At 41.9% G+C, this 26,519-nt stretch overlaps 1 protein-coding gene across 1 annotated transcript in view; it reads right to left on the bottom strand.

Annotated features, from left to right (window-relative positions):
* Positions 1-26,519, bottom strand: part of PAPPA2 (pappalysin 2) — a 218,722-nt gene that overhangs the window by 141,510 nt on the left and 50,693 nt on the right. The window contains exon 4 of the mRNA XM_074322117.1: positions 2,174-2,319. Coding sequence (XP_074178218.1) covers positions 2,174-2,319 — 146 coding nt within the window. The remainder of the gene's footprint in view (positions 1-2,173; positions 2,320-26,519) is intronic.

Here is a 26,519-nt window from a genome sequence, read left to right as displayed (position 1 = left end):
TCATGAGATAATTCCAGAAACCATTTAAATTGAATACTTCAGTCATTTATTCATTCACCCCTTCAATTCAGTGAGCATTCACAGAGCACCTGCTATATATGAAGTACTCAGCTTATGCACAGAGGTCACAGACCTTATTCAGATTGCACCAGCTCTTACATGCCCTCGTGTGTGTGTGTGTGTGTGTGTGTGTGTGTGTGTGTGTGTTTCTACTCAATTTTATCACAGGTATACCTTTGTGTACCCACCACCACAATCAAGATGCTGAACTGTTTCATCTCCACTAAGATCACTCTCGTGTTATCCTTTTTGTCACACGCACACTCAGACCCCTTCCTCCCACCCCCACCACATTTCCAAGACCTGGCAAGCACTAACTTTGTCTCCAGCTCTATAAGTTTGTCATTTTGAGAATACTACATCGATGGAATCATACAGCATGTAACTTTTGAGATTTTTTTTTCCACTCAGTATAATACCCTTGAGATCCATCAAGGTCATTTCATGCATTAATGCTTTGTTCCTTTTTGTTGCTCAGTAGCAGTCCATCGTACGACAGGTGTACTACAGTTGGTGTAAGCAGTTAGCACTGAAGGAAACGTTTGGCACTTCCAGTTTGGGGCTATTACAAATAAACTGCTATAAAGATTGATGTTAAAGTTTTTGAATGGATATATGCTTTCACTTCTCTAGGCTCAACGGCCAAGAGTACAACTGCTGGATCATACGGTAGGTGTATGCGTAGTTTTATAAGACACTGCCAAGGTATTCTGCAGAGAGCCTGTGCCATTTTACATCCCCACCCGCAATGGACGAGAGATCCAGTTTCTCTGCATCTGCACTAGCATTTATCATTGTCACTATTTAAATTTTTTTATTAAAGTATAGTTAGCATACATTATTATATTAGTTTCAGGTGTACAGCACAGTGATTTGACATTTACATACCTTACAATGTGATCACCACGGTAAGTGTAGTAACTATCCATCACTGTGCAAATTTATTATGATATTATTGACTATATTTTCTGTGCTGTACCCTACATCCCCATGGAGTTTTTATGTCAGCTATTATAATAAGTGTGTAGTGATATCTCACGTGCCTGAATTTCCCTAGTGGCTAATGATTTTGAACATCATTTTATTTCCTTATTTTCCATCTGTATATCCTCTTTGGTAAATGTTTCCTCATGTTTGTGTCCATTTTCCAACTGGAATGTCTGTTTTACTGTCAATTATTGAGTCTTTATATCTTCTACATACAAATCCGTTGTGAGATGTGAGCTTTGCAAATATTTCTTCCATGTCTGACATTTCTTTTTTTTGTCTTCACAGAGTCTTCCTGAGACAAAAACTTTTAAATTTTGATGAAGTCTAATTTATCAGTTTTCATTTATGTGGATTATGCTTTGGATGTTACATATAAGACTCTTCATTAATCCCAGCTCTGAATTTTCTCTTATATCTTCTTTGAAAAGTTCTATACTTTTATTTTTTTATATTTAAATCTATGATCCATTTTGAGTTCATTTTTGTACAAGGTGTGAGATTCATACTAAGATTCATTTGCTTTTGCCTGTGGATGTCCAATCGCTTCAACACCATTTGTGGAAAATATTTATTGTCTATTAATGTCTGCAGTGTAAGAATATTATCTGCTTTAGTCCTCATGGTTGTAATATATTCCTTCTCTCTCATGTTTTCTTTTTTTTCCTTAATCAGTCTTTCTGGGGGTTTATCAATCCTTTGCCCCTCCCTCCCCACAAAACCTTTTGGTTCTCTTAATTTTTTTCTAATTAATGTTTATTTTCTATTTTATTTGTTTATTCTCTTATTTTTATTACTTCCTTCTGTCTTCTTTCTTTTTGTTTAATATGTCACGTCACCAAGACATAAAATTGATCTTATTCCATGTTATCAATTTATTTACATCTAGATTATAGCTTTGGTCTAGAACATCCTGAGTATTTCCCACTGTTTGCTCTAATACCTCTTACTTGTCTTCCTTGAAACATTTTGACAGATTCTCCCAAAAGCTAATCTCTGCCAAAAGCAGTTAATGCATTGAGTAAATATATGTTTTTCTCTCTCTTTTTTCCCCAAACTCACTTTCACAAACTCCCTTCGGGGCTCCTCAGTTTTTTCAACCCTACTTGGTCTCCAGTTCACTTACCCAGGTGGCTGATGGCTTCCTTGTCCCAAGGCCAGGTGGCAGCACCTGCGAGGTCTTCCCTCACGGAGCTGGCGAAGTAGACGTTGAGGAAGTGGGTGCTGTTGAGCTGCAGCGCCTCCTTCAGCTCCTTCACACTCATGTACGCCCTGGAGAGCACACGGGAGCAGAAGTCATCACACCAAGAGATCAGCACACCGGGAACAGCAGAATCACAAGGTATCACACTCGGACCCTCCCAGCCTGCATTGCCTTGTAGGGGGACGGGGAGGCAGAGACCAGGCGGGCATGAAGGCCACAGAAAAAGGCACCGATACACACTTGGGATATTTATTCCAAGATAAGTAATATCCGACCTTGTTAGCCCGACAATATTTATATGAAAACTCAGTCTTTGACATCATACTCACTCTACACCCAGACTGTTTCTTCAAGAGAAATCCAACAATATTCCTAATTCTTTGCCCTGAGAATTACCCCCAGGCCCTGGTGAAGAAAGCCTTCCAACTTTCAACCCCGGGCTCTTTCCATCACACCGTATGGTCATTATTATGAGGAGACCAACTGAGTCTTCAGTATATGCTTCCTTCAAGACATGATTTTTTTAAAGGGAAATAGTGACTAGGGAACATAAAGTAAAAGAGGAAAAAAAGAGGTAAATGATAGACTGGGGAGGATATTATAAAGCTACTGAAAAGAATATTGTGTGTGTGTGTGTGTGTATTTCTCTTTCTAGTCCCTTAATCCACGGAAACTCTACCTCCACTTCAACTGCCTTACAACACTAAGTATCTTTATTGGAGGTCCTCAAAGCACTAGGCGATATTGCGTTTGCACTTACGCACAGAATTAACGGTCTATTAAAAACACATGCCCCGTAGCCCATTAAAAAAAAACACAAAAAGGAAACAAGCATTTGATCCCTTTATAAACTCATATATAATCAAAGACTTTCATCTTCCTGGCATCCATGAAATTTTGGCACGAGCAAACAGAGACTCCCCATTCTACCGAAGGGCTATTTGTGAGAAGGAACAAGGAAACCAGAGGGCAGTGGTACCTAGGACTCACTGGGTACTTCCCACGGTGGCCGTGGTCTGCAACTCCAAAGAGGGGAATGTTCCTATCAGTGCTTTAACTGGGCAGAAAACTCCCTCAACGGAAGTTGGAAATTGCCTTTACAGATTATACTTCATGGCTGCTATTCTGGGGGGACAAGCTGGGACATCAAAACCTCCCAACCCGTGTCAGGGCTCGTGTCAGGGCAGCACGACCCTTCTGCTCTCACTTGCTCTGCCTCCCAAGCACTCTGCCACCTACTCAGTCCCTGTCAGGAGACACTGGCAAGGAGTACCCAAGGCACAGAGATTCCCAAAGAAAAGTGTCTTTGTGTCCTATGGAACAGAACCAAAAGGGGGGATGAAAGTAGCGAAACAAAAACAATATTTTGCTTTAGTCCCAAAGATGCTTGGGAGAAAAGGGAGTTGAAAAATACTCTGTCTTCCTGACTTAGAATATCTTGGAAAAACAGTTCTCAGCCCCAAGAAATCATTCAAATTCCAGGAGGTGATGTCAGATGTGATCAGAGGGCTATTCCTTCTGCTGCTTTCCTGGAGACACAATATTTTTTGGAGCGTTGCCTGGTTTTCCCTGAACATTAGTCACATTCCCTTTTCCTCTCTCCTTTATTAAAAATAATTACAATTTCCTGTATCGACAAATTGATGGTGTGGAGCTGTGGTGCCATCAAATGATTCTTCAACATGGAGATGTTTCAAACGGGCCAGAAGAAAGGAGCAGAGAAGGGGCAGATGGGAGAAGGGACAGAAGGAAGGAAGGAAGAAAGAAGAAGGGAGGGGAGGGGAGAGAATCAGAGACGGAACCTATGCACAACTCAGGGTACCACAGAAGAAAAGTCGCACCCTTCTCTGTTTCTACTCCAGAGTCCCCATTAAAATTAGGACTCGGTAACTTGACAGTTTTCTCTCTTTCCCCTCCCTCACTTTCCCAAGTCCGACTGTTCCTCGCACAGTTTATTTGGGCTATCTGCGTTACTGGCTCCTCTGTCTGCCATTTACCAGTCTTGGCTGCCGCCCTTTTGTCCTCCCTCAACCCAGCAGTTTCCACGCATTTCCCTTGAGCTCCTTCCAAGGGGCCTCCTCCACCACCAGCCTCATTAGCTGGTTCTACTCATCTCCCGTTGCTTCCTGGCCCAACTCTCTCTCCAGCCATAAATTACCCTTCCAGATGAGAGTGTTGCTGTCACGCTGGTGGCGAACTGGGTGCGGTCACTCCTAGTCCTGCCCACAGACACATACGCAGAGGTCGGCAAGTGGGAGAGAATACATTTCAAAAAGCTACGCGGAAACAGCCATGAATTGAACCCAGAGAAGAATGCCTTATGTTGTCGGAAACACAGATTTTTGTCCAGATTATTCCTAAACCTAAACAGGTCAAAATACAGATACCGGTGTGTCTACTTTGCGTGTAGAATGCCCCGTCTATTACAACACATGGACACCATTTCAGAAGGTAAAACGGGGCTAACGATGACAAATATCTTAGCTTGTCAACTAATGAGACCAAAGCCTGGCCCTGACTTAGGGTGGGGAAGAGTAGATATCCTTCAGAAATTCAGAGCTTCAGAAATGATTTATTAAGAGACAGACGTGCCATCCTAAATAACTTAATAGTCAAAGGAAGGTTAAATGACATACATAAATGTCATCAAACACAGAAGAGTCATGAATTGGCCAGAACTGGCTATGAAAAGGGAGATGAGCTGCCTTAACCAGCTAAATTTCTGCCAGGATGTGTCTTTACTCATCCTCTCCACACTCCAGATTGAAATACTCACTATACCCTTCTCCCTGAGGACACAGAACCACCAAAGGGAAGTTGTGTATTGATTTCTGTAAAAAATTGTCCAGAAACGAGCTGGCCTTGAGGCTGACATGTCAAGTTGTTGTGCCCACTGCTCATGTCTGTAATTTCTGACGTGACCCCTGGAAGACGGCACACCTGCCTCCCCAGTTTTAGGACTGCGAGCTGCTGGTTGAGATTAACCAATGCCCAGTGTCCAGCCCACCCTGTCCCATTGTCCCACAGACGTAGTGCATTCATTTTGATTCCTTCCTCCCTGAGCACGGACCCCCGGCCACACTCCAGTATCTAAGTGTGCATGCAACCTCCAATTCTTGCTTGGTTTCTAAGTAAAATGGAAGGATAGTAAAAGTGTCTCTTTGTGCTCTAGTTTAATAGTCAGTTGGTTAACTCTTTTAGAGATTGACAGAAATAATCCAAGAATGAGGTCAGAAAAAAGAAAAAAGATCTCAGCCGTCTGAAGAAAGTCGAACCAGTATCAAATCTTGGCATGTTGAAAAACTAGACATAAAGGCTGCAAGTGTGTGCCCTGCGACTGGGACCCACGGCCGTGCTTCGCAGTCAGACCAAGCCTAGTCCAGAGGAAGGGCCTGACACAATCCACAGGTGGGAAGCAGCCTCCAGAAGAACAAAACCACATGCCCTCAAGAACCCTCATAGAAACCACCTGTGCCAAAGTTGGAATATTTGGGGTTGGTTAAATCTAAGCCTTCCTTTCATTACTGTATACCATGGTTCTCTACCCAAAATGTACAGTAGGGTTCCTTCCTCCACCCCCTTCCTCTGCCCACTACCAACTATGCTTCCTTCCGGTGAATATCTCCTCTGACCTGCTGCCCCCGCCACTGCACCCTTTCACTGTGCCCACCTCGTGGGAATTACAGGTCCCTAGAGTACCAAACTAGCATTTTCCCACTGCAACTTCCCAACTTAAGTTTGTTTTGTTTTGTTTTGTTTTCCTCCTGTCAAATTCCTTCTGCTTTTAGGCCCCCATTCCTCTATTACAGCACCATATATACTTTCCACTTTTCTTCATTTTTCCTGTCTCCTGTGTATTCCATACACATCAAGGGCTTCACAGTCTGGCGCACAAGCTTCCCCTTCTCCTCACTGCTATCATGTCAGGAAATGTCAACTTTTATGTGAAGCATCCACTGAAAACACAGTCTTATTTTTGACGTCCTTACCTCCAGTGACCTCTGCATGCTGTGCTCGTTGTCACCCATACTCAGAACTGATTTTTTAATACAAGCAGATGTTAATAACATTACAAAAAGCATTTAAAAATATTTTCTTTCTTTATTTATTTGATTTTTTAAAGTTTATTGGGGTGACAATTGTCAGTAAAATTACATAGATTTCAGGCGAACAATTCTGTATTACATCATCTATAAATCCCATTGTGTGTTCACCACCCAGAGTCAGTTCTCCTTCCATCACCATATATTTGATCCCCCTGACTCTCTGATCTCATGGATATCTGAACTTTTACTTGTTTACACTTTTATTCGCTTCCGGTCATCTCCTTGCCAGGAATTATTTGAAACTTTCACCATTCTTCTCTTGCCCCTCCTCCCCCACCAACCTCAATCTCTTATTGCCCTGACTCTTAGTAAACGATCATGCCTCCTTCTTTGATGATAAACATGAGGCCATTCATCAGAACTCTCTCTCTCCATTTCCATCTCCATCTCTCTCTCTTTCTCTCTCTCCCTAACATTTACTTCCCTACCTATATTTATTCCCTTTCCTCTGGTCCCACTGGATGCAGTTTCTGAGCAAATCATAGCTAGTATCCTCTTTTTCTTTCTTCCTATTTCAAACTTCTTAAAAGAATCATTTCCTCATCTCCCATTCATTTTTTTTCCATGTACCCCCTAACCCCACTGTACCCTGGATTTCATCAGCACTTCATCAAAACTCTTTTGTTAAAGGTGTAATGACCTTCTCATTGTCCCTTTCCAGAAAATGGAAAAAAAAATCAGTCACCTTCTTACTGGATTCCTTTGTTGAAACGTTATATTATTAGTTACTTCCTGCTACATCTTGACTTTTATTGCTCTTTCCTGGTTCTCCTCTTGCTTTTGAGACCATGGATTCTCAGTCTCCACTATGGGTTCCTCTTTCCTCATCTAATCCTTAAAAATTATTCCCCAGGGGCCTGTTTGTGGTCCATTTTTTCAGTCACTCTCCTTCTTCATCATTGGGAACTCTTCTACTCTAAAACTTGGAAATACCATCAGTATTTGGATGACTCTCAAATATATATATATACATATATATATATGTATATATATATATACATACACACATATATATGTAAATATATATGTATATATAATTATATGTGATATATAAATATAATATAATATAAACATAATGTGTAATATATAACATATAATATACATTATGTAATCTATAATATATAAATACTATACATATATATATATATGACTATAGATTAGATTCTTGTTTCCCTCTTGCAGTGGCATGTCTCTACCTGTATCACCCACAGACATCTTGAAGTCAACATGTCAATGTGATGGGTGGTTCTACCTGAGCACAAAAGAAATTCTGACACAGTGAATTTCAATGCACCTGAAATTATGGTCCAATGAATGAATCTGTGGACATCTTTTCCATGGACAGATTTGCGAGAAGGTCTGCGTTTTGGGTAAACACAGAGGCAGTCCATGGAAGGATCAAAGGACACGGATCAGGGAAGGACCCAATGGCATTTTGTCCCCTACCTAATTTTATAGACTGGGTTTGGAGCTTCTCAGGGAGAAACAAAAAGAAGCCTTTGCATAAGAAAACTGGTGCCACCCAGGATGCAGGAGCAATGCTTTAAGGCCTAATAACTAAAGGAAGCACTGACTGAGGAGAGAAGGAACACTCTCTCCATTTCTGGCAGATTCCGGGATGCCAGCACCATTACAGCACTGACAGTGTTGTCGGGTTACATTAGAAGCCAGCTCTCTCAGAAGGCCGGTTTTTCCCTAGAGAAACGGTGAGGGCAGAGCATCAGCTGGAAATTCTGACTGTCAGCAGACAGGATAAATACCATTGCCAGTGTTCAATGGCAAACAGCAGGAGAACCACAGAAACGGGTGGGCATCAGTTTTTAAGGCACACCCTCTGGAGACAAGCAGAAATATTAGAGAAAGGGATGCTATCTGAGGATAAGATTTTCTAGTTATACATTTAGCTACTGTAATGTGCTTGTTAAAGGTAGTGTGACCTCATTCTTACCCCAGGGCCATGTGGACTGGGGGACAGTCAGCTTATCTCTGACACTGAACTCAGTCTTTGTCCCCATGTGCTATTCTCCTCCAGCACCCCTCTGGAATTGCTACCGCTGTGCTACCCTCTGTATGACACAAGCAGAAAACCCAGGATGTCTCCCTCACTCCCCCCTCCCCTTTCTGCACCCCCTCAATCTAATCAACCACCTTCCAGTGACCACGGTAAGAAAAGACACTATGGTAATTAATGTTTCTCTTCTGGATGCCACAAAAGAGCTGCGATACCATCATCACTAGAATATCATGGACTGCAAATATATTTTTTCTTGAAATTCAAATATAGAGAACCTGACGAGACTTATGAAACCTGCAACATTCATCCACTTTTGCTCATTCAAATGGAAATGAGGAATTACTACTAGAACTAAAATGGAATTATTGTCTAGAAAGGTTTAAGTGTTGTAAAAACTTGAGGTTGAAACAAGTCACTGGAGACTAAAAGGACTTGACATCTAATGCTATATAACAGCGTCTGTGGGAGACAGAATAATGCCCCCAAACATGTCCCCATCCTAAGCCCTGGATCCTGGGAATACCTTACATGGCAGACGGGGCTTTGCAGAGTCATTGAGAGTACAGCCATTGAGGTGGGAGGTTATTCTGGTTGTCTGAGTGGGGCCAAGCTAAATACATGAGTCTTTATAAGCAGAGAACACTTGCGCCTGTGATCAGAGAAAGCGATGTAGCAATCGGAGCAACATCAGAGAAATGTTACAGCTGGTGTCAGGATGAAGGAAGGGGGCTGCAAGCCAAAGAACGTGAGCGGCCTTTAGAAGCTAGAAAAGGCGAAGTAATGGTTTCTTCCCCTCCAGCCGCTGGAAGGATACGCGGCCCTAACGACACACTGATGAGACCCATGTCAACCTACAGGGCTGTGAGATAATAAACTGAGTCATGTTCAGCCACTGAGCTGGTGGTAACTTGTAGCAGGAGGAACAGAAAATACATCTTCTTTCACTTCAATACATTATCCTTGGGAAAAGAAAGACCACGCAGGGAGTGAGCAATTGGCTTCAAAAGATGGTGTGAAAAGAAAGGATTTGTTTTAAAAGCCCCTGTCCTATGATGCTGGGATTATGGGATCAAGGGGAGGAGAAGAGGACATCCCATCATTACAGTTCTTGGCAGTAGTTTAACTACTGTTTCAAGGAAGTCAGGCCCTCGAATGTATTTGGAAGGGAAATCATGAAAATACCCAGTTAACTCAGTAAATCCTGATAAGAAAAAAAGAAAAGCATGGTGGAAGAGGTATCCAGTAGAACTTAAGAGAAAGTGACCAAACCAAAAGTCGGGGTCCTGATGAGCACAGGCTTCTAAACAGAATGGCTCGGTCTCCAGTCCCACCTCTTCCACTCACTGGCCAAGTGGCACTGGTAAGGCACTTACCATCACTACGCCTCAGTTTCCTCATCCATAAAATGGGAGTAAGGAAAGTCTCTACCAACCACATATAATTATTGGGAGGAAAACAAGGAGGTAACATGTATAAAATCACACAGAAGCACTTACTAAACCTTGTATTATCAATAGCAATACCTATGACCTCAGATGTCTACATCGCCAGCCACAAAATTCAAAAATCATAATATAGGAAAGCAAGGATCATCTCAGAGAATTGATGGGCAGCTAATCATGGCCTATGTATGTCTAAGGAGGGGCATACCTGGCTTAAACGAAAGAAGTTCAATGAAATGGACGTAACAGCACAGCGCAGAAAGGAAGCAAACACAACTGAAATCTAAAACCTCAAGTAACCCACAACGGGAAACTTTCAGTGACAATAAAATAGCAGTGAAACTTTTCTAGGCATAAATGACAAATGGCTTTGTCAGGCAAGAAATCATTTCGATACCTCCCAGAAGCATGTTCCAGAACCGATACAGAACAAAAGGCTGTAATAATCCAGCAATTCAGAGGAGGATATCTCTGCCAGGAAGCTGCTCCTGCTAAGAGCGATGGCAGCGCTTCTGATCAATACCTTTCCTGACTTCCTGATAACCTCTCTTAAAAAGTTCAGGAAACCACAAAGAGATACAGTAGTTTGATTTTAATTCGTACTAACAAGAAAGATTTAGCTGGTGACAGGGAGTAGAAGCTATACCTTCAATGAAAGACATTGCATTTGAGGTTTTGCAGTGTCGAGGTGGGTAACAGAAAGGACTCGACTTCTAATGAAACAGATTTCCAAAAGAGAAGTGATCCCACAGCCTAGGATTCTCAAGCAGAAAATGGCCTTTTGGAGGTGGAAGGGTATAAAACTTGGAAATCAATTTAATTCTAGATGGTCCCAATGAAGCAGAAAGGAGTTATAAAGCATCCAAAAGAATCAGGTTCTGTAACAGAACTCCGTGATGAGCTAAAATTTAGAGAACATATGTAGATTTTGGAAACAGGAATAGCATAAAACTGTAAAAAGAAAGGAATAAAAAAAAATGTCATAAAAGATAAAGCCCAGAATCCACATAAACATTAAAAAAAAAACAAATGCAAAGAATATCCTTTTCTAGAAAAATAGAAAAATAGAGTAAAATGACACAGTAGGAAAAAAAACCAAACTCTTCATAAGCCTGCTTTTTTGCCAACATAAATAATCCTCAGAGTGGAAATCCACTGAATAATTCATTAACCTGGCAATAACTTATTTGCCCCCAGTAATAACAGTGATCATAATTAATTGAGTCCCAACTATATGGCAGATGCTTCACATATATTTTCTCATGTAAAACTCAACAATCCTGTGAGGTTAGCATAATTATTTTATTTTAAGGATAAGAAACTAAAGCTTGGAGAGATAGTCACTTGCCCCAAACCGCACAGCTTACAAGTCCTGGAGGCAAGTTTTAAACCCGAGTTTCTCTAACTCCAAAGCACACATTCTCTCTTCTGTTCTTAAATTGGGTTTCCTAATATCTGTGAGTCACTGTGTTGGGCCTTGGCAATGAAAAGATATATAAGACACGACTCTTATTTTCGAGAAGCTCAGTCTGGTGGGGAAGACAACCGTGTAAACAAATCATTATAATACAAGGTGACAGGCGCTGTAATAGCTGTGGGCACCAAATTATCTGCAAGAACAGAAGATGGAGTGAAAAATAGCTTAGAGCCCCAAACGTTAAGAGGGCATTGTGGAAATTTGTGGCGGATGGTCTGAATCAGCTCATGCTCATTTATGCGTATAGCTCACGCTTAGATTTTCTTGTACTTTTTGAGCATTTCCACCAGGATAGTCCTTGTTAGAGGTTGAACTGTATCTCCCCCCAAAATCTTGATGTCTTAACCCCCAGTACCTGGCAAGTGCCCTTGTTGGGAAATAGGGTCTTTGCAGATGATCGAGTTAAGGTGAGGTTACTAGGGTGGACCTTAATCCAATAGGATTGTGTGCTTATAAAAAGCGGAAATTTGGACATAGAGAGATGCACAGACGAAAGACGATGTGAAGACACAGGGAGGATGCCAGCTGCAAGCCAAGGCCTGCCTGAAGCTCTCAGAAGTTAGGAGACTGTCCACACAGCCCTCGGGGCTGACCAACCAACCTTGGCCTCTGACCTCCAGCTTCCCAAACTGTGAGACAATCCATGTCTGCTGTTGAGGCCATCCAGGTCGCGACCCTTTGTTATGGCAGCCCATAAAAACTGACAGAGCCCTCAACACCTCAGATCTACGAGCCATCTGCCTTGCTGATTTAATCTTCCCAGCCAGCCAAGACCTCCAGTCTAATTTTCTCTTCCATTCATGCCATGATTCTATCAGTTGCTTCGCTTTAAATGGCAGCTACATACCTCCAATTAGTCACCAACTTCTATAGAGTCTTCTTGCACAGAGTTTTTAAAATGCATCCCTATTTTCCCTTCCCACTGTCACTATCTGGAAAGGACCCTCTTTATTTACCGTGTACTAAAATATCTTATTTTTCTTCCTCTAATATCATATGCATTCCCATCCACTCTGTACAACACCTCTCTGTTCACTCTTGGTTCTCTGGGGCCTTTAAATTTCCTTTAAGTTGCCATTAAAAGCCTTTGAATCTGACCCCAGCCTACCCTCCAGGCTGGTCCTGGCACCACCACGCCAATGAACCAAGCTAAATTATTCATTGATGTCGAACATACGTTTGATTTTTTTTTTTTTTTTGGTTTTGAGGTTTTTTGTTTGGTTGGTAGGTTTGTGTTTTTTTGGTTTGTTTGTTGTGTTTTATTGCCTCCCTGCTTTGCTACGCTGGTCTCTCCTTACCTATACAACTATCAAAATTGTATCTGACCTTCAAGACCCGTTTTCAATCTCATTTCTTCCGTGAAGCCCCACTGACCACCCAAACTGAGCCCTTACATCTGACTCACTCTGCCATTTAGTCTACTCTATAGCACATGGATGATAATATGTAATTATAATGTGGAAGTCTGCTTCGGCAATATTTGCCAACAGGAGAATTCCCACCTCGAGATATTTAACTTAAGATATTTATACACATTTTAAATATGCCCCAACAGGAATAGTACAATAGAAAAAAAATACAGTATAATAACATGATAGTATAATAGCATAGCATATTATGCTAATAGAATAAATAGTATACTATGATAGCAAAGAAGAATATAATAGAAAAATATAGATAACATAAATTTGCATTAACATGGATCTAGCAAGACAAGTTAAAAATATATAACATTCATGTCATGAAGTCATTAAAAATTATCTAGATCTCTATTTATTAAAATGGAAAAATGCTCCCAACATATCACTGAGTGAAAAAGCAGGCTGTACAACAACAGTAAGCTTAATATAATTCTATTCATTTAAAACTACGTACATAGGTCAACCTACATATCTAGAAGGAGATGAAACTGGTAGAGGGATTTGAAGTGATTCTCTTTTCTTTGTATTATTCTGTATTGATACACACACACACACACACACACACACGAAAGACCATTCCTTATTTCAATATTATAGAGTATTCCTTATTTCATGAGCTGGACCAAGTTTCCAGAAGTCAAGTACCAAGCCTTTCTCAGCATGAGCAGGACTCACTACATCATCTTGCATGATATCCCATGTTCTTTTAGTATTAGTGGACTGTATCAGTTGTGGAGATGGGCTGTGATTGGAAGACGAGGCAGAGATCAGCCCATTGTCCCTCCCCCTGGGTTCACCAGTACTGCCCTGCTTCAGAACCCCCTCAAACCACAAGAGTTCAGTTACATTTGAAGGAGCCAAACTTGGAAGAGCAGCATTTAGGACCCGCTGCCTCCAGTAGAGAACAAGAGACAAAAAAACGTCCAAAAGACAAAGCCCCAAATCTGCTCTCCTTGACGACTCTTTTTTGGTGACTAAAGGCAGACTAGGTTCTTGGCAAAAACACTGTACACGATAGACTCTCGGGGCCTGGGTAGGAATGGGCAATATAATTCCACAGGGATTATACTAGATCTAAAAATAGGAAGCTTTTCCCCAGAGGCGTGGCGCTTATGGGTAACTGGGACAGACACAACGTGTTTCAACTAATGGCAAAAACCCATGAAGTCATCCACTATTTCAGTCATCCTTTTGTGTTTCTTTTCTCTTCTCCTAAAGCTCTTTCTTCCATCGCTTTAGAACGCTTTAAAAGGTTTTCTTAAAAACCTATTTTTAAACATTCTTTCTGTGACACATTGCGCGCGCACACACACACACACACACACACGTCTGTTCTTTTTGACAATAGACATGCACCAAACTGAGCTCAACTTTCTATTCTATTGACCTGGGGAAGGTGTATGAATCCTCTAAGAACCCTGATGATGGAAACTCCTTTACACTTTGACTTTAGAAGGCAGGATGACACACTCAATTCAGAAGTATTTACTGGGCACCTGCTAAATCTCAGGCCCTGGGCTAAACAACCAGGATACAATGCTGAGTAAAGCCCAGGTATCATTTCTAGCCTCGTGGAGCTTGTGGCCTTTTAGGGGCGATGACAAGGAAATGGGCAGTGGCCCTGTGTGTGTGACTCAGCAGGTTCTCGGGTACAGAAAGTGAATGGTGTGGTGAGACCCTCCTGCCGGGAGCATCTGATGAGGATTTGAGGTGCCAGGGGTCTTCTCAGAACTGACATCGCAAGAACTGGCAGATGAAAAGGAGCTACACTGGAGAGGCGGGTGGCATGGGAGGTCGAGCCACTGATACAAAGGCTCAGTAGCCGGGGTAAAAGACGGGAAGTCGTCCATGAAATGTGGAGGGAAGTGGAGAAACTGATGCCGAATGTGGCAACCGCAGCCAGATCCTGACGGGGCTCGCAAACCTTGGCATAGTTTACGGCAAGGAAGGAACATTAGCTTCGCCTTTTAGAAAGACTGGTCTTGAGGATGTGTGGAGAATGGGTTCGAGGAGAGCAAAATGGATGCAGAGAGGCCTGTTAGAAGGCTGTGACCAGATGGGGGAGATATTTATGAATAGAACCTATAGCTATTGGTGATTAATTCAACGAGGTGGGGTGCGTCCTGGGTTTTTACATGGAGTAACTTGGTAGCACAATTCACTGAAATTGGAAATAGGAGGAACAACAGGTCTGGGGGGCTGTTTGAAGTTACCTATGAAAACACATAGATGCTTATTAGACACATCTATATATGGTCCTTTAGATCTCAGCAGTATATAAACTCAGAAAGCATTAACACATAGATGATAATAAGAACTATGGAACGAGTGAGGTCGTGCGTTCCTCATTTCCTAATAAGTATACTTAACACAACGTGTGCTGAGGGAGCCAGAAAAGGGGTGGGGAGAGAGTTCATTTTCCAAAATATATCCAGACTTGTGCAATCAGAAGCTCTCGAGAGAGACAATATTAATTCTGCTTTGTTTAAAAACATAAATATTTACTTTTGAATTACATATCATGGAACAGTGCAGGGGTGATCTTTTCTGAAGGTCTGAAATGCCTCAACCTGACCCAGGAAAAGGGGTTTGGGGTGAGAAGAAAGGGCACAGCATCGAACCCTGAGGAGTAGGTAGAGGAAAAGAAATTGGCAACGAGAAGTCTGAGAAGCGGTGAGGAAGAGGTTGGCAGACATCCAGGACATCGGCGTCTCCAAAGCTGAGGGAGAAAACCAATCAGAATGTTCCTGGCACTGGAGTGAGAGAAGAACAGAAAAGTCTTCATGAGCAGTAGAAACAAGGAAGAGGTCAGTAACTTTGACAAAAATAATTTCCAAGTAACCGTGGCGGCAACAAGCAGACTGCAGGGGGTTGCAGAGTGAGTGGGTCTTAAGGAAGCGAAGATAATGTGCACAGACAAGAACCTCAACAGTGAGGCAAGAGGGTGAGGGTGTAGAGGGGGGTGGAACGTTTTTACAACAGGAGATTTAGGCATTATCAAACCCGTGTAATAAAAAGACACCAGTAAAGACGGGAAAAAGAGAAAAGAGAAAGCCCAACTGGAGAGATCCCCCTTACACAGGTGTGTGGCGGGGATGGTTGGTGCCCCATGAATGCAGGTAACCCCATCCCTGAGCTGTGGGGAGTATTATTGGCTGCTTTCTTGGAAGAATTTCCCTTTGCCAAATAGGAGCTGCCTCACAGGAGACTCTCCTTGCCTGCTCCCACGCTCCACATGACTGACTGATAGAAGGACGCAAAAGCCAGCTCTCGGCCCCAAGCTGGGGCCAAGTCCATGGTGCACTCCTGCTCCAGAGCTTCCCAGGAGATTGGACTGAGGTTAGACTCCAGCGGAGACCACAGGCTTCCTTAGCCCCTGATCACCTGCCTGATCCTGTTTCCCTCGCCCCTTTCTGCTAAAAGAAATCCTCAGTCAATCGCAAAGACCAAAATTCCTGTCTCAGGCGCCACTCCTTGGGAATCTTCTGGAAGACAAGAAGAACACATGCCCGTGCCATAGAAGGGGAGGAACGGATACGAATGGATTTGGGGGTTGATGGCATTGCATTGAGAGAATGCTTCTTCAATTTATGCTGCTTTCCCAATAAAGTAGGAGATGAGAGGATCCCCTAAGAAAATTGAGGACAAATTTCTGTCCTCATCTGTGAAGTGATGAGGACAGAAATTTGAGAAGACTTAGAAGGTATGAAATACTCATTGTAGGCGAGAACGGAAAACCACCTATTAGGAAGATGTAGGAGCATTAATTAGATGGGATTCAGGAGAAAGCACTTCCACGCTCACTTTTTCCTAAAGCCAGTTAGTTATGACTCCTACCTAGAAGTGACTAAGGAACGTCTGTTGTCAGTAATGATTTCTGAGTACAGTAGATGATTCTGTCCTACATGTGCAATTTATAAATGTTACATAATGAGTGCTGTGAATGATAAATTGGACTTGAAGATGTTCTGCTTTCATCCTTAACCCCCCCAAGCCCCATTCTCTGTAAAATGGTCCTGTGCAAAGTTACCAGTCATTTCCCAGTCATTCGATCCAGGACACGTTTTTGTCCTCACCTTCCTGACCTCTCTGAGGCATCTGATACCACCGACAACTTTCTTCTTGCAACGTCCTCTTCACTTGGTTCTAGAAAGTCAGCACTCCCTGACTTTATCTCCTATCACTACGGACGCTCTTCCCCACACTCTCCCATGGGCCCTTCCTTCTCTTCCCTTCTCTTAAGCACTGCTTTCCCTGGGCCCATCCTCTGCTTTCCCACTTACCGTTCTCTATACTGTTAGGGCCACTGCATTCATTCCCGCAGTTTCCTCTGCAAGAATGACTCCAAAACGTGTACCTGTACTTTAGGTGCATCTCCTGAGCTCCAGGTAAATACATCTAACTGTCTAACGAATAGCATCCCTTAGCTGTCCTCAAACATTGGAGGCCTCAAACTCAACATGTCTAAAATTTAACTCATGCTCCCTTTTAATTTCTACTTCTTGCATTTCCCTACCACAGAGACAAGCATCCCCATTACCCTGTATCCAACCCAGAACCCTACAAGAGAGTTATCCTAAACTCCTGTCTCTTTCTCAATTCCACATCCAATCAATCACCGAGTCTAGTAAGTTCTATACTGAATATTTCTAAAATCTCTCCCTTCCACTGTCCACTCTTCCACTACTTTAAGCCAGCATCCTTTTTCTCATGTGTTTTCTTTTTTTGAGTAAAATCTTTACTGGCTGCGTTATCTCCAGTCTTCCCCTATCTTCTTTCCTTTCCCTTATGGAAATCTGAGCAAGCCATTCCCTTGCTTTAAAGACACCAATGATGTCCAGTGCATTTGCAACAAAATCCAAATGCCTTAAAAAATTTTTCATTAAAAAAAAAATTTTTTTTTCAAAGCGCCCCGTGATCTGGACCCTTCCTACCTGGCTAGCTTCATCTCGGGCCATTATTTCTCTTACCTTGTTTTTTCAAACCTCCAAAGTACTCAGTTCTGCATCTGCATTAGGCTCTCTCTTGGTTCCATGAAATTGTACAAATACTTTTTTTCTGCCTAGAATGTTCTTTTTTTGGTGTACTTTTCTGGCAACAACTATCCATTATCAAAAATTGGTACAGATGTCACCTCTTGCAGAGAGGTTTCCCTGACATCCGTCCCAAGCCCAGATTTGGTTCCTAGCCGAGGCAGCACGTTAGCACACTCTGTGTCCCTCCAGCATGGCACTGAGGAGTTATGCTGGTGACTAGAGAAAAGCTAAGGTTTGAACTAAGAGCCGTCTGATTCCAGAGCCCTTTGTCTAACACGGCACAGTATTGCCTCTAATGGTAGGTGAAATAATTCTCAACACTGAGTCCCTGAAAGGAATTAAAGTAAGTTCCACTGTGTGATATGCTCATTATAATGCAGAAAACAGTGATTTCTGGATCCATCTTTGACTGCTTTTGATAAAACCATTCAGTGCAAAGGAAGCTAGCTCATAACCTATGCATTTAGAAAATATCCTGTTACAGACTCTAGGACATGTCTTACGGGTTGTGAGGAAAGACAGGCTAGGAAGACCCCAATCCGCTGAGGCTTTCTGGGCCCTTCTTGTGGCGCTCACCACTTCCCCAGAAATTGCCCGAACCTACGGCCAGGGCTCACTTGTCATTATTACCTCAAGAAACAGAGGGCTCCTAATTCCACCTTCTCACCTGACAAGTCCTCATAAGCCACATGGATATCACGCACACGTGCCTCCTGATGAAGAGGCTTCTGAGGGGAGAATGTTTCTCTGCCTGTGGCAACGTGATTTGTAAACTTTGATTCCAGAAAGTTACCAGACCATTCCTGCCCACCTGAAAGTTGCACGTGTTGTAGCAGCTAAGGAAAGAGAAATCTGGACACACAGGGAGACACCTCATGAGCCTCCCTTTTCTCTCACCTCCTGGCCTCTCCCTCACCCTCTTGTGGCTTGTGAGAGTTGGGGCCCAGAGGGCACACCCTTTCAGTTACTCTACTGTCGCTTCCTTTTCCAGGACAGGCCAGTGCTCTGTGTAGAGAGCACATTTCCTCCATCACGCCCCCCTCTCCACCCCTGACATTAATGCTCTGAATCCAGCTGAGGCTCATGTGCTGGCTAAGCGATCACCTTCAGACGATGGCCTAGCGATGACTCACACGCTTGTGGTCTCCTGTGTTTACCACGGATATTCTATTCCAGCTGGATTTCCCTTTCCCCAGGACACCTAGTGCTAAGCCATGTCTCCAGTTTTCTCCTGCCACCCCAGCACTCTCCATATCACCCCTTCACCACCAGTGTCCCCTAAAGGGTGTGTATGCATGTGTGTGTGTGTGTGTGTGTGTGTGTGTGTGTGTGTGTACTCTAGACTATGGATTTACAACTATGGACTGCAGGTCAAATTCTGCCAATGCATAGTCTGGTCTGGTCTATGAATTAAGAATGTGTTTTACATTTTTAAAGAGGTATATAAAAGAAGACAACAGAAGAAGAGGAGGAGGAGGAAGAAAATGCAAGAAAGAGAATGTGTGGCCTGAAAGCTTAAAATATTTACTACCTGGCCCTGTACAAAAAAAAAAAAATGTTTGCCAACATATTAAAGTATGTTTCGAACACGTGATACTGAATTCAGACAGCCACAGACCTATAGCTCTTGAGCTGCTAGCATTTCACCATTTTTTGACCCTTACAAATTTATTTTGCTCACCAAAATATGCAATCGAGTATCCTCTGCGATTATTGTCATTTAGACTGTAAAAACTAAGAATCGTGCCTTTCTCAGTGATTACCTTTGGGGCAAAAGACTCTTCCGTCTCCTTCAGAGGCATTTCTGTAAGAGGAAGGACAGCTGGCACTGCTCAGAGAAGTGGAGCATTACCTTTCACTGGAGCATGGAATGAAAAGGAACTTCTGGAAGCATGAAATATTTCTCCCTCACAATTTTATCAAAGCTCGGTTAGGCAAACAAGTTGCAATTTGGTTGTAGAGTCAAATGGGAACTCTGGGAGTAATGGGGATATTTCAGCGGACTTTGCTGCAAAATTGTACACTGTAATGTAGACCTCCTGACTTCTCTCAGTGTTCGTGCAAACACCTGCACCAGTCTCAGTGACATCGCCATCACTGAGAAGCCCTTAAGACCACCAGTGTGGTGATGAGGTGACTCAGGCTAGATTACATTTTATGGAAAACAATGACTCCTTAAATAATTTTCACAAAAGGGATTCCACGGTAGGAAAAAAAAACAGGACTGGAGTGCACTCCCTTCTTTATTCTAAATACAGATTATTAAATGTTCTGAGACCTCCTGTGTTAAACTAAATTTTGTTTAAATTCCTACGGGATCACATTAGCAGTAATGAAGGCTGTAACTCTGACTTCAAGTGACCTGGGTTAATTTGGGCTTTGCCATTTTCTTGTATCATTTGGAGCATTATGTACTATCGCTAAGCATGGTTCGTGATTTGCAAAATGACTGTGAGCATTTAAAAAATGAACACAAAAATAATCTAGGAAGTGAGAAGAATAATAGTACCTACCTCCTAAAATTGCTAGGCAGTTAAATGAAATAATGTACATAGAAAGCAACTGTAATTCCTCAAATATATTTCAAAATGGCACACTTTTTATTGGTTTTCAAATAATGCCTACTTAAAAGCTAGTGGAACATACTTTCATAACCTGCTCTACACTCAGAATCAGGCTTGCTTTCCAAAGTTGTGGAGAGATGGAAAGAAGTAGGCAGGGAAAATGGAACAAAGACAGAACTTACAACTATTTCTTTACTGTTTGAAGATTTCCAAGGCGAATGACTTATTTTAGAGGAGAAACTCCATTTTTAAGGAACGAAAAGGGCAAATTAGACCTTGGTTAGAATGTTCACTGAATACCGTGCAAGTGTTTCAGAGGCTGTGACAAAGGCAGCTTCACAATGAAAAGGCCAGCACACATTGGCTAATGAATCAGGCCCTGCAAACGCAGGGAAGGTGGGCTAAGCTTCTGTATGTGAGAGCTTCCCAAGGCAAAGTTTGGGTCATTTCGTCTCTATTACTCTAACTATACTCCAGTATTTGGAACCAAAAGGGGGGGTCAACCCACAATAACTAACAGATAAAGAGAGAAAAAAAACAAGTCAGGGCATCTTCATTTTTTCACCTGGCATTTTTCCCAAAGACACTCTTGACAAGATGGAAACAAGGATGAATGGGTCATCTCTGTAGCCTCATGCTCTATTTTTAAAGAGTCAGCATTTCCAACAAAGTATTTTTGATATTCAGCATTCTCCACTTATCTCCCTACACACACACACACACACAATTTCTTAAAACCCAGGTTTATTTTTAGGCCAGAAAGACTGGCGTTCCAGGATCAGGGCTCTCTGCTCCTGAGCAGACATTCCTAAAAGGGCATCACTGCCAGATAGAAAAAGGCCGCTACAGAATTTATTAGAGAGACTTTCTCAAAGCTCTGATTCCTTTTCAACCAAAAAGTGGAAAAAACAAGACAAAACAAAAAAACCAACCCAGGAATCCTGATCAGATCCAGTATCGCACTTGGCACATGGGATTTTGCAGGGTGCTAGGAATTCTCAGCAACCCCCAGCCCCCGGCCTGTTCACCCACACACAACACGCATGAAAGAGGGTTCCACTCAGCTGGCATTCAGGCTTTTCTCTTCCCTGCGAATGTGCAATTCCGTTTCCCTAAATAATAGGGGAGACTGGGCCAACGAAAACTCAAAACAATATATTCGTTCAATAGCTCTAATGGCTGTGCTGAGGGCTGCCAATGAAAATGCTGGCTAAATCATTCCAGAGAGGCTTCTACCAGAGTTACCAAAACCCGCCAAGTTTCTACCCACCACCTCCTCCTTCCTGCGACTCATTTTTTTTCTTTCATTTATTTTTTTTCATTTTGGCCTTTTCCAAGAGGAGTATGTAAAACACCCAAAGAATGTTCTCTTTTCAATATGTTTTATGTTTGGGGTACAGATTCATGTTTCCTTTTCATGGGTAGAGTGAGGATATTTTCAACCCCAAAATCAAGATGTGGTTTTATAGTACAAGGGCACTTTATAAAACAATAGAATAGGACCTTTGGAATCATGACTGTCCTGAAAAATCCAAGTAGGGTCAACCTTCACTATTAAGGATATAACTATGTCTGGTGTTCTATGTTGTATTTTCTTTCAAAAATTATGTTTTGAGAATTTACCATTTCCTAGCACAGGGCAAGGTACTTGGGATGACACTCAGCTAATTCAACTAAAACGAGAAGTTCTCCACCGCAGACAATAATTAACAAATAATCCCCATCCCCTCTTTTCCCATAGAAAATGGTCATGATGGCCCTTTTGGACAGACCTAAAGAAGAGATTGGCAGTCAGGAGAAAAGAAAGAAAAAAATGAGAAGGGGGAAAAAAAAAAGACGTTGGGATCAGCATATAAAAATAAGACAAGAAGCAGAGAGAAGAAAAAATAAAGATGTTCCGAGTAGGTCAAGGCCGCCAACAATTGATTCAAGAGCCACTGTTACACCAAGACCCCTCTTGCCCAGCCTTGTATAAGAAAAACAATGAAAACCAGACGGTTGGAATTAGATCCCATGCCTTCTTACCTTCAAATTATCAACAGAAAGTCATCAAATGTGTTCAAATTCTTTCAAGAGTGTGTAATGCTATCACTATGATTTGGAACACGGCTTCAGGTTTTCTCATCCAATACAATTCCTAGTAAAACCACAAGAGTCCTTCTATTTTTATTACAATTTATGTGGCAAAGAAAAAAATTAAAAAATGTACGGTGCCATTTTGTACTGGTTCCTTACTGATTTGATCACAAGGGCGGCCTGGAGAAATCTGTCACATTGATTCAGTGATTCAAATGCTGCTATGTACCTACCTTGTTACAGAGGACAGACTCTGAGCAAGCAGTGGGGATGCTCTGGCCTGAAACAACGCAGGGAGTCTTGTTCCAATTCAGGTGTCCCCCCGCCCCTTAATCCACCCTGCACCCTGCTGCAAATTCATATTTCAAGGAATAAGTGACGGTCATGGCAGTTTCTGTTCAAAAACCCACCATGGCTCTTCATTGCCCAATAACTCATTTCAAAATCCTTAGTTTTGCATTAAAGATCTTTCATGCTCCCACTCGTTGGCGTCTGTTTCCCTGTCCTTCTGCAAGTACCCCGAGCCAGGTGGATGATATACCTCTCAATCCTGAATACACCTAGCAATTTTCCCCAAACATTCGCTCCTGCCTGAAATGCAAACCTCCATTTACCAAGTCTTAATAGTCCATCAACATCCAAATGAATCTTTATCCCTTTTAGAAGCATGACCTAGTTTCCAGCCCCTCACTCTTGTTGTTTTAGCGCTACAACAAAACCCTGTACCTCATTTTAACCTATAACCATATTTTACCCTGGTTCATGTTTATATTTGTATTTACCTCAGTACCACATTGTAAGTTCACGGACTATGTCTTACTTCTTTTTATTTCCCACGAAGAACCCAGGTTCTTAGAAAATACTCTCACCAAGTATTCATTTTATAAATGAATGGATCTAGGGCTTTATGTAGCCCCCAAAATGTGTCATCTATTATACTGAGAATTTCCAAACTTTTCTGTATATCACAATCACCTCTGAGATTTGTTAAAAAATATATATATATATGCACATATAGCCCAGGCATCCAAAATTTTTTAAACTGTTTTTAAAGCTGATAATCCGGATGACTCTGATATACAACAAAATTTGTGAGGCCATAATCTATAAAACTTGAATGATGGAAAAACACTTTGAGTCAGTGATTCCAAATATTTAAGTTTAACTTAGAAGTTAAAATTAGCTCACCAAGTCTACCAACTTTCTCATCTGGAAACCATGTTAACAAAATCAAATCCGGTTGCCAATGTTTCCTCCTGACCTTCTATCCAATTGGTTACTGTGAATGACCAGCAGGTATAGCCAGTCTTTCTGAGAAAGCATGTGTTCGGAGGCATTTGCTAGCTATTTAAATTTAGAGCTAACCCAAGTTCCAATACTACATTCTAGACCTGGTTGTCTAAATTAGTAGCTGGACAACCTTTAAGCCACTGAAACCTCAAGTCTCAGGTTCCCTGATCAAAATATGGAAACAAAGAAATGGGCAAAGTCTATACTTCTGAAAATTCTCTAATTGCCTCTATAAAATGAAGGAGGCTTGAAGAGAAGTTCTCTGCTCATGTATATGCTTGCCACTTTATAGTTGTCTTTGCTGTCAGTGTCTCTTTCCTATTCTCAATAGCAGAGTGTATCCATAAGAACCCATTTTACATGGGTGCCACAGAGGCACATTGGAATCACATCGAAAAAAACCTGTTTCATGTTATTTACTCTGATTCCCTGGTTTCAGAACTGATGACAAACTTCACTTGGCATCCCCGGGTCTGTGGGCTCCGGGTCCAGGACTCACTCATTCCTGGTAATGTCAGGTTAACTCAGGGCATTTGGCTGCAGGGTACGAGGTGCTGTGAGTAACATCAGTTTTGCAACCTCATTTGTCATCTAATTAAATTATTATATAATGAAAACTATGCACCACACAATAAAATGTTCATTCCCTTACTGTGGTACAGTATACTTAAGCATAAAACAGCCACAAGGGGAGATTGGAAATGGCATTAAAAAAGGTCAGCCTTAAAATTATTTTAATTCATTTAGAAAAGAAAAGAAAAGAAACAATAAAAAGAAAAAACAAACCCAGGAAGAATTAATTTCCAAATCAAAGGGACCGAGGAAAGTTGAATGGAAAACAGGAAATTAAGGGAGAAGAAAACAAATGCTGGGACAGAGAATCAGAAAGAGAGGAAGAGAGGGACAGTGGTGTCCCTCACCCTCAGGAGAGCTGGTGTCACTTGACTCCCAGACTAAGCCCTACCCATAGCTTCCATGTTTGGCCCCAGGCAGGAGAATCTGCCAGCCAATCATTCATCTCAGAGATGAGCGTTAAGTTCCTCTCATGAAGTCCTCGGGCTCTGCTCCCCAGACTAGCCAGGTTCCCTTCAGCAAGTGACCTACTGGGTGTGTTTTGGTGTCCTCGTCTGTAAATAGAGGTAGTAGGTTTTCTGAACTGACTTGGTTGTTGTGAAGATGACATTTAAAGCACTTAGACCAGTGTCGGGTAAAAAGTAAGTGCTCAAATAAGTGTGTCTTTTTTCCCTTCCGTCTCTTCTCTTTTTTTTTCTTCTTTTTCTCTGCCTCTTCCATCTTCCTCTTGTTGGTTATTGCTTTGTTTTTCGCATTATTACTCTTCTATGTCTTGTCTTGACTAATCCATTTCGTTAAGCCCTCCAGAGAGCAGTGATTTCCAATTTTCTTCTGAGGGCCCTAGGACCCTGTGAGGCCACCCAGGGAGGGGCTGCTGAGGAGGGAAGTCCTATGCTAGGTCACTGACCAAGAAAGCTCCGTTTGTTCCCTTTGGGGGCTGTTTATTGAATTGATTTCATTCAGCAAAATAGCTCCATTGCTAAAATAAGGTTTGAACAACCCTTCGCAGACCCCTACACCGTTCTCAGCACACTCCCACTCCATTTACTTACCTCCCACCCCCTCCCCCACGCTGCTGCTCAGTCATTCATTTTGACATTTGATTTTCTAATTCTCCTCACACGCAGTGTCCCCCAAAATTTCAAAGCTGAATCAATCTCAGCATTTGTTCTTTTGTCCAGGTTCCTCAGAGCCGATTTAAAAAACAACCTAAACACAGCCATACAGATTGGTGTCACGACTAAATCTGGTTCTTCAACTTTAGTTGAATGCTCACTGTTGTCTAGCAACCCATCGCGTTTCTCGTAAGCAACTTCGTCCATTCCCTTCACTACTGAAAATCCTTACCCCCCCAACCATCTACCAAGCAAAATCCCATTGAACCTTAGAAAATGTGCTTCCCAACTGAGAAAATGGAAGCTACATGGCAACACTTCACTCAATTTGCTCCCAACCATCATCAACTATCCTTTCTCTGTTTACTTGTGCTTCCCTTGTTCTCCTCAGCCTGTGCAACAGATTCTGCCATTTTCCACCCATTCATAACTTCCTCTGTCAGGCACCACTCCTCACTCCCGTATCTTGAAACTTTCATGTTGTCCTGGATCTCCTCTGTTTTTCAGAGAAATACAGCTTTTACTCTCAGCCTTTCGCTCTCTTTTTCCTTCTCAACCAAGGTTCTTCAGAGACTTCATCTCTGTCCCCTCCTATTCACTCGTCACCAACTGTCACTTGTATTTCACTTCCCCATATCACAAAATTTGCCAATGATTGTGCCATATTCTCGAATCCAAATGAGATTGTCTGTCCTTATTCTCCTAGACCTCAATACTGCACCTGACTTTACTCCATTCTCTTTTTCTGTTAAAGAGCTTTATTGAGCTAGAATTCATACAATAAACAAGTTGCCCATTTAAGTGACAATTCAATGTTTTTTGTATACTTACAGATAATATACCACTGTCACTAAAGTCAATTTTAGAATGTTTTTATTACCACAAAAAGAAACCCTGTATCCTTTGGTTATTATCTCCCTATAGACCAATACTTTTCAGCTCTAAGTAACCACTAATCTGCTTTTTTGTCTCTATAGATTTGCCTATTCTGGACACTTCATATAGATGGAATCTTATAAAATGTGGTCTTTTGTGACTGGCTTGCCTCACTTAGCATACTGTTTTCAAGTTCCATCCATGGCATAGCATGTACCAGTACTTCATTCCTGTATAACGCTAAATAATATTCCATTGTATAGCTATATCACATTTGT

The sequence above is a fragment of the Rhinolophus sinicus genome, linkage group LG17, assembly GCF_036562045.2.
Source record: "Rhinolophus sinicus isolate RSC01 linkage group LG17, ASM3656204v1, whole genome shotgun sequence".
In the NCBI taxonomy this organism is placed as follows: Eukaryota; Metazoa; Chordata; class Mammalia; order Chiroptera; family Rhinolophidae; genus Rhinolophus; species Rhinolophus sinicus.
The sequence above is the reverse complement of the archived record's forward strand: the minus strand, read 5'-3'. Positions and strand labels throughout refer to the sequence as shown.